This window comes from Tachypleus tridentatus, chromosome 2, assembly GCF_004210375.1.
Source record: "Tachypleus tridentatus isolate NWPU-2018 chromosome 2, ASM421037v1, whole genome shotgun sequence".
Lineage (NCBI taxonomy): Eukaryota > Metazoa > Arthropoda > Merostomata > Xiphosura > Limulidae > Tachypleus > Tachypleus tridentatus.
Window position 1 is genome coordinate 124,203,183 of NC_134826.1, and position 9,727 is coordinate 124,212,909.

The 9,727-nt window shown below is 28.7% G+C and overlaps 1 protein-coding gene across 4 annotated transcripts; it reads right to left on the reverse strand.

Moving 5' to 3' along the window:
* Positions 1-763: 763 nt before the first annotated feature.
* Positions 764-9,065, reverse strand: LOC143245018 (rhythmically expressed gene 2 protein-like). 4 transcript variants are annotated; one of them, XM_076490771.1, is made up of 2 exons: positions 8,877-9,065; positions 764-2,864 (listed from the first exon to the last, which is right to left on the reverse strand). In XM_076490771.1, the coding sequence occupies exons 1-2, from the start codon at positions 8,901-8,903 to the stop codon at positions 2,226-2,228; spliced, it is 666 nt and encodes a 221-aa protein (XP_076346886.1). In that variant the 5' UTR covers positions 8,904-9,065; the 3' UTR covers positions 764-2,225. The 4 variants fall into 4 exon arrangements, with proteins under 4 accessions (XP_076346886.1, XP_076346885.1, XP_076346884.1 ...); XM_076490770.1 differs by having other exon boundaries at positions 8,766-9,061; XM_076490769.1 differs by having other exon boundaries at positions 764-2,980; positions 8,766-9,060.
* Positions 9,066-9,727: the final 662 nt, after the last annotated feature.

Sequence of the window (9,727 nt, forward strand, 5' to 3'; positions counted from 1 at the left end):
CCTTTTGCTTTATTTGTTACTAAACATATTTATAAATAATTTTGAAAGGTTTATTATGATATAGAATAACTCAAATCTACACAACGAAATTAACATATTTCCTTTTCTAAGCATCGTAAGGAAAATCAAGGACGCATATTTTGAAAATTGATATATTGTCTAGAATACCCTAAAACAATAACGTTTTAATAAAATTACTTTTTAGAACAGATTATGGATATTTTAAACAAATGGTAGATAAATAGGCCAGAAAAAGAAATAAGCTCACAAACAGATGACAAATAACTAAACTGAACCCTTTTTTCAGTCCATCATCTGGTTGTGTGAAAAATTATAAAAATATTGTTTGTTTTTTGTTTTGCCAAACGACCTCTGCCAAAAATTTAAGTAAAGACTCAAAGAAATAAGAAAGATACTGCAAGAAAGTATAAAAGTAATTCGACAAATCTTATTATGGTACGACTAACTGCGCGTGAATGTACATTCATCAATACTAATATTGTTATTCTAATTGGTGCACATCTTTATTGCATCAGCGATTGCAACTACTCCTCAGCTATAACCACGTACAATTATTTGTCCAAAATCACAAACGATGTATTAGATAATTTGTACTGAGTGTTGAATTAAAAGGTTTTCTTTAGCACTATGTCATTGAACACTAATGACTATGAAAGTTGACCCAAATCACCGTCAAAAGGCTGCGGTTATAAAACATTTTTAGATTTAATGTAAATCGTAGAAACCAGCTGAATGAAGGATGTTAATTATAAAAGTGTAAACACATTTTAATTTTCATGTAAAGTATAACTGACAAAACTGCATACACACTAAATATTAAACTGCGAAGTAACTAGATCAAACGATTGACATTTTCTTCAAAATTACTATTGTTGTTGCTCCTAAAGAAATTTTTAATGTTTACCTCTTCACAAGGTGAGCAGTCAGCATAAATATACATACACAACGCGGAATATCAAAAAACTGCACGAAATCATCCAGAAAGAGTTAAATGAAACTTTAGTTCTTCACTATTCACTATCAAAACATTTTATTAAAAGTTGAATGTGGGAAACATAAATAACAATAAACATCATAAAGTCATATGCTAACTTCAGGATTCCATGTCAAAGAAACAAATTTCAAATATGTAAAAACACTTTGCAAGAAATTAGGTTTAAAAAAAATATTTCTGAAGAATTTGGTACAGTTTTTTGTGTTTTTTTTAAACATAACTTCCTTAAGATCAGGATTCAACTACATGGTATTATACATACAATTTTTACCAATACTTTTATTTAAAAGCATTTATGAAAACAAATGTTAAGATGTACAATTTTAATTTCTATTTTATAACAAAATCAAACATTCTTATATAATACAAATGGTAAGAATATATGCTATCTGTTGTTATACAAGAGATATCCATATTTATATAAAAAAGCCACTGATAATTAACCACCATGTAAAGAACTTCAAAACTAGAACAACTTAGCTTATGGATACTTTATACTATTAAAATTTCTTTCCATTTTTTCTTGATAAATATAGTTTTACTGTAACAAATAGACATTTCAAAGTTATGCACGTTGTCCATACGCGATTTTAAAATTGTATAATTCTAATGATATTCTTGTAAAATAACAGGAAAAGGTATCTATATTTCTATTTTAAGATTACCAATACTATATCAATTAATTTCACACCTACTCTGTAGTAACTACTGTAATTATTTTAAACCTTAATAATGTAAATAATCTTGACTTGTAAATTCAAATAGTAAATATACTAGAATTGCCAGTACCTATATCTCAATTGGCAATAATTTGCTCGGACTTTATAAAACTACAGTGTTCTTCATTTAAAGGTGTACTACTATGAATAGTAGTCTTGTTTTTGTACACACGAGTTTAAAAATACAAGTAACAAATAGCATCAATATTTTGTCAAACAATTGGTCCTGTATAGTATTAAAGAGAAAGAAAAAGTTGGCACTCTTACACAAACCCTGGTAGTAACTGATAAGTTCTGCTTAAGGTGGTTGGTTCTCTTATGTAGAACTCTGGTAGTAATCAATAAGTTGTGCTTACATGAACAAAGCCACTGGGAAAAATTGATCCAAATTTTCACATCAAAAATATAAAGATAAACAAAAGAAATACAAGCATGTAGTTTGTCTTCTAGAGAAATATCAGAGCTATCAATCTTTAATAAGAGTTAGTTGCTCAAATATCAGTTTCCAGGATGTGCTTCTCAGCTTCCCTTAGGTCATTTAGAATATGGCTTGATTTAACAAATTTCAGTTGTTCTGATGAGAGGTTATCTTTCTTTGTCAAGAGAAGGGCATTCCAACCAGCATTTCTAGCTCCTAGATAGTCATCCTCCAAGTCATCTCCAATGTGAACAGCTTGGTCTGGTGAAATCTCCAAGTGTTTTACATGCTTCAGGGCCAAATCAAAAATCTTCTGACTGGGCTTCTTGACCTTTACTGAGTAAGAGTCAATAATAAAATCAAAATTGTGTAGAAGACCCACCTCAGACAAAATGCCTTGTAAGCGATTATCAAAGTTAGAAATAATACCAAGTTGTATGTTGGCCTTTGCAAGATTCTGCAAAAGTGTGTGTGTTCCACGCTGAATCTCCCAACAGGTTTTAGTACTATATGCTTTAAACAAGTGACGAGCTAACGTCTGAAGTTGTGTTTGATTTAAATAATCATATCCAGCATCATGGAATGTTCTTCCCACCATATTAGTCCACCAAGTCTGTGGTTCTATTCCTGAAGTAGCTCCAAAGTTTGGATGTTGCTCATTCAAAATCTTCCACTGTCTTTTGAATGCTGCATTTAGTTGAGCTGCATCACTCTGAATACCATAAAGATTTGATGTTTGGGAGTACTCTTCTCCAATTGAAATTTTAAATTTAAGCAATGTATTGGTAACATCAAAAGTTGCAAGCCTAATTCGTTTCATTATTTTCCCTGTAATAATTGTTACAGTTATGAAATGTTACTCTGAATTTTTATTTTATTACAAATATATATCAAGCTTTAAAAAATAATGCAACCATTTATCTTTTCTAATTATTATGAAATGTTAAGTATATTCTAAAAACTACACCTCTGAAAATTTTAAAAAGAAAACAGGATAAAGGACAATGTCTTATCTCTAATCACTGACTCTTGTTTTAAAACAAACTTTTGATGCTGCATTCCTATTCATAAGTACAGAGTTTAACAAAAATTTGGTACTACTTTGATAAAAATTAAGATTCATACTTTGTGAAAAATTGTAACTGTAAGACTTGGAATGCAGTAATCAAAATGAAACTGCCTGCCAACATTTCTCTAATTTTTATAAATATTCAAGAAGTTTTAAAGCAATGTTCAATTGTTCTAAGTTCTTCTTTACATGAATCGAATTGTTAATTTTTTTTGTGTTCAGACAATTTTGTTGTATGTCTCTTGCATTTTCTGATCTTTTTTGAAAACTTGTCTCTTGTGTTAGACTAGAAAATGTGTTTCACAATTGTTTTATTGAAATAGAACAATTTCTTTCTAATGAGACACCAATTTGATGCAACAAAGTGCTGAATTTTTTTGCAAAAATATATCATTTCTCATCTTGAAAAATACAAGCTATAATTACCAAATTACCTACCTAATTAGTTTCTGACTTAAAAACAAACACTAAGTAATTTTCCTGACATAATTAAGTTCCCACTTTGAATCAAACAAACCTAAAATTGCAAACAAACTTTCAAGATGCATTAAAAAAACCAATAAAAAATAAAGACTATATAAAAATATTTGGGTGAGACACACTGCCCTTTTTTTTTTGTCCAAAACCTGGTGAGACATTGTCTGTATCCCTAGAAAATAATCCCCATGTGTAAAAATTGGAGAGAACCACCATATTCCATTAGTCAGCATTCAATGTTCATCTTTGTTGTCTGATAACTATTTCATTTACCTTTTCATTAATACAAATCATTCTTTGTTGGTTTTTTTTAAGAAATTATGTGTATCAGAAACACAATGCTGATTCAAAGAGTAACTTACTGGAGTAATTGGCAAAAAATACTGGGAACCACTATCATAAAATATAATTGTAATAAACTATCCTGAAATAAAGTACTCACAAATACTAGTTCTAGCACAATATCATCATGTAAAGAAAATGAAGAATTAACTTTTCTCCACTGTCAGAAGAATTTTAATAATTCATTCAATGTTCTAAATTCAGTATTTAATAGAAATCACTTTACATCTGTACAATACAATGTTACTGCATTTGACCACAGAGTATAGCAATAAATGTTTACTACCTATTTTGTAACACAATCACATTTAATTCATTTTGAAAGACATTAGTAACATCCTAATTATTGAATATATGCTAAAAATTAAGAAACCATTACTCCATTTCTTAAACTCTATAAAATTAAATAATATGAGATCTTACAAGCTTTATTTCCAGTACACCAAACAAGAAAAACATTGAATGATTCAATAAATGACATATCCTTTTGCTAGTACCATTATCTTTGTTGTTAGTAACTACCGATTAGTTCGACAACATAGATGTATGATAAGCACTTAAAAAAAAAAAATTTGGTAACTATATTTATAAAAGTAAATAATACTTTTCAAGAATTATTGTATGAAATATTAACAAAATACATGTATATGCATGTATAACATGCAGATTCTTTGAAGTGTTAAATAAAAAAATTAAGAGTATGGTTAAGGTATGAGGTGCACATATGAAAAGTGTAAGATTAAGATTACAAATTGTCAAATCAGCCTATTGAAATTATCTCTCCTGCTACAATATTAAAACTAATATATTATGAACAGAAGCTAATGTTTTTTTGCATGCACGTATATAATGAACTTTGCAGTATATTTCAAATGCAATCAGCCAGGTTTCAATAGCATTGGTATTTTTGATTAGGCAAAATTTATTGTCTGCATACCAAAGCAAATGGTAAAAAGCTTATCCAGAAAATAAGATAACCTTAAATTTAAACAGACAAAACCCTTAGAAAGAGAGGCGAGGCTGCTATGTAAATAAGATGAAATAGTCACATTGTATTTCATTCAATTTCCTTAAACATGTTTATGGTAAGTCATAAAAAATAAAGATACCCTGCAAAAGGCAAGTGAGATAACTAAATGAACATACATCCAAATGAAAGGAAATGTAAGTGTACGAACAACTATAAGCTAGATGTATGGTACTGTTGGAATAACAGAGAAGATGATGATGAACTGAAAAAGAAAATGGTGTGTGTGTGTGTGTGTGTGTGTGTGTGTGTGTGTGTGTGTAGACATGCATATATAAAAATAAAGGATATGCAAGATTTATAAAAGTAAAGTTAATTTAAAGACAAGTGAATGATAAAGAGATCAGATTAATTGAAAGACAAACTACATATAACTTATAAAAACAAACATATGAACATGTGTATTTGTAATGTACCTAGACCTAAAACAGACAATAACAAGACCATCACTATTAGTCCACAGAACAGTGAGACAACAGACTGAGTTGCTGCTGAGTTCAGCCAGTATTTAACACATAAATCTATTTTAGCATAATTCTTAGCCACTACTGTATAACCATATTATTCAAATCCTACATGTTGTGTAATTATGAATCCAAGATATATACACACACACACAATTTAAGGATGACAAGAGGACATTACATTAAATTTCAAGAGTAAAAAACTAAAACACAGTTCTTATCACTTAATTTATCAAGCTTTCCTTTAAACTCCCTTAAATTAATTGCATCTACCACACTTGAAGGCCACTTGTTCCAAAGCTCAATTATCCTGTTACAAAAATAGAGTTGTCAAAGCTGAGGATGGCTCATACACTGACAAAATATGTGTATTCCTTAGTCCTACCATTCTAATCACTAATAACAGAAAATATTATGTATCAACACTATCAATCTCCTTAACACTTTTAAACACTTCAATCAGATCCTCTCTTAACTCTTTCTTATCCATCCAAGGCATCCTAGTAGCCCTCCTCTGAATTCTTTCCAACAATTCAATCCCTTCCTTAAGGTAAGACACCCAAGACTGAACATGATACTCCAAGTATGGTCTAACCAATGAAATTATTCTATTTTAGGCTTGTATTCAATATTTCTTATATATAAAACCTAAAATCCTACATGTCCTGCCACTAACAAAAGCACATTGCTTGGAGGGCTTAAGAGGTTGATCAACCAAAATACTACAGTCCCTTTTTAACACAAATGTACATATTAATCTCTCTTGTCAAAATTTTATGTCACAAGTTGAATGCCAGTGTAGTTTCCCAGTTCTCATTAGTGATCTCGCACCAATGTTACACCAGGACTCTGGTTATTTAGCAAATAACTCCACACATTGACTAATACAGTATATATAAACAAATAATATTTACTTATTTTAATATAAAACCTTATCCATTAAAAAAATCACTTATGAACAAAAGTTAAACAAGAACAGAGGCAAGTGCATGAACAAATAGTGTAATGTAAAACAGATATTAATTATTCATTGTTTATCAAAAAATTTTTTTTTTCCTTTTGAATCAAAGACTTAACATACAAGTATAAGACTACCACTCATATGCCTGACTTGCCTGTAAATGCAATATGGCTACAAAAAATGTACATACTAAATAAAGATTGTTTTTTTCTGAGGTCATTTAAACTTCTTTGAAACAAGTTACAATAATATTTTATTAGGTTATATATGATTAAAATAAAATCTATCCAGATTACTATAAAAGGACATTAAATAACTAAAATAAACTGATGGGGGAGTATAATCCATTATTGTTTAAAAACTGTTTTATGTGATATCCAACAAAACAATTTCATACCTGAAAAAACAATATCACCATCTTCAACTTACCATTAACACATTTTCTAATACCTTAATAATTAGTTTTCCTCAAAATATCTGACCTAATAGATTACAACAAAGTCCCTCTAATTTACAGGAACAGGAAAAAAAGTTTTATTTCATTTTTCTTAGCAATAAAGTTACAATAATAGCAGTTTAAAACTCTAAAAAACTAGTTTTGATTTAAAAGATTTTTGATCTTGCATTTAATGAATTATAATTTTTTAGAAAACATCTAAATAAACAAAACATACAAGTACACAAAAAAGGAACAAAGAGGGCCAATAAGGTTCTCTGTTTTTCAAAAATAATTCACGTAATTAATGAATATAAAACATTGTGGAAATTTAAGGTTCCATGTTTTTTTTCACTACTTTTTGTTTCAGTTGTTTATAATTTGGTTATTAGTAGAAATGAGCTGTTATTAGCAGGGTTTGAAAGTTAATTCTCACATTGGTTGAATGATTTATGCAACTGATATGTTTTTACTGTGAACTTTTTTTTTTAAAGATTTGCTAATGCTTAGGGTACACACAGGTAATAAAGGCTACATTAATGATTAAGACTGATTTTTTAATTTAACAAACCATCTTTAAGGGATACTTAATGTTAAAGTACCCCACTGAAAGTACAGTTTGGTCAAACCATTTGGAACAACTGAATACTCTACTGTTACTTCCTCTATTAAACATATATATACTTTACATTTTTCATCCGAAGAAGTTTTCTACACTACTGTTACTTTGTTATCCTTTCTAACTTATAATATTTGGATAATGGTCTGTGTTATCAATATGAACCTACAGCGTCTTTCCACATCTTTCTTCATTTGTGTGATAACTTACACACACACACTGTACACTCAACTTCTGTCCTCTTAAAAAATGTCTTGAACTTTACGCATTAAAGAACTGATTCAAAAGTGTAAAACTGAAAAGAACTTAAGTAATCTGTCTGTGAAAATTCATTAAAAAAACAGCAAAATAAAATACTGGAGTTGTATATTTCAATAGTAGGAATGATAAGCATATGGTATAATCTAAAAATTTAGAAACAACTTTGTTTGGTGTAACAATTATTTCTCCATGAAATTTATAAACAAGGACAATTGTTTTACTGATGAAGTGATGTAAACTAATAAATGTGTTCAAATCTATTATTTGTTAAGTGTGTAAAGGCTACATTTAATTTTGGATGGTTGTACTGGTAGGTACAAAGGGTAACCTTTACAAGGCAAATTACTTTTTGTTACTTTGCACACTCTTATGTTCAAAGGATCAAATATATTTCTTTATGTGTATATAAAACTAAATAAATGAATAAACTATTTTTGCCAAATTTAATACCAAGCTAAATATACTAGACAGGAGTGGTTATAGAATTAATTACCATCTATTAAATTCTTTAGTTTAATGAACATGACTATACAAAGTTTACAATATCATTAGAAACATCACATGAAATGCATAAAGTGAAAACAGGACTGAAGAAAGTGACAAATATCAATATACAAACTTAATGAGTAGTTAAAAATTTAGTTCATTGCTGATAACTAGACCAACTATTTCTAACTCAAAATTAAAGACAGTTTCATTTACTTTACAAACTTACTCCAGTAACTTTATAGCTTGTAACTAATATTACAGACTTGATCTTAAAACATTAAGTAAAGCAATATATCTAATAATAATTAGTGCGAGAGATCTTATTTGCTTATACTACTATCTAACAAAAGGGTAAAAAATGCTAATATTTCAACTGTTCATAAATACAACAAAAACAACATCAAATTGCAAATACATGTAATAAAAGACAAATCATCTTTCAACTTCAATTGTTCATCTTATACTTACGGTATCAATAACAGTGATAATATTCATAACACCAGTGATTGTACCGGGTACAGTACATTAATATTATTACTTTATTGGTCAATGTGTGCACGAAAATATAAATACACTCACCAGCATTACAAATCTACAACTCAACATATAGTATAAGAAATTAATAGGCAGATTTTTTAATTTTGTAACTATTTATATTTACGTTGATAACTATAATTTACAAATTCTTAACAACCAATGAATATAATTAATACCCTTTTGGTGGTGACTGCTTTGATAAACAAGTGAAAACAATATACATGTACAGCACCTTTACTTGCCATGTGATAGAGGGATAAAAATCTCCAGAAACAAGTTATTTAATAATTTCGTGTAAGATTATACATAGCTACCATATATTTAAAATTAAATACGCAATGCCTTAATTATTGGCAAAAAACATTATCTAAAAAATGTCTATCCTTTTTTCTGAATATGAATAAATATAAGTTAAAATATCTTATACGAAAAAAAAAAAGTCTAATACGATGAAATGAAAATAAAAGATAAAATAAAGCAAATGTAATTCAAACACAATTTTGCATTTATAAATGTACAATGATATAATTTATTCCCGTATTTTCCAGTCAATATACAGTGTATAGTTCTGGCCCCCCCCGCTAGTACAGCGGTAAGTCTACAGATTTAAAACACTAAAATCAGGGGCTCGATTCCCCTCTATGGGCTCAGCAGATAGCTCGAGGTGGCTTTGCTATAAGAAAAACAAACAAACAAGTATAGTTCTGAATGTATATATATATATATATATATACACGTTATGCTCGAATTAAAGTAATTCAAGTTAATTAATTATACTCAATTTAACGCTTTAAATGATAAATCAAAAGTCTCAGTGTTATTAATGGTACTATTTTTCTTTCACGTATAAACATGTTTGTACCTTATTTATCTTTGGGTGGACAATTTTGAAT

Coding starts and splice junctions, on each gene's coding strand:
- LOC143245018 (XM_076490769.1), bottom strand. CDS start 2,972: ATGAAACGAATTAGGCTTGCAACTTTTGATGTTACCAATACATTGCTT.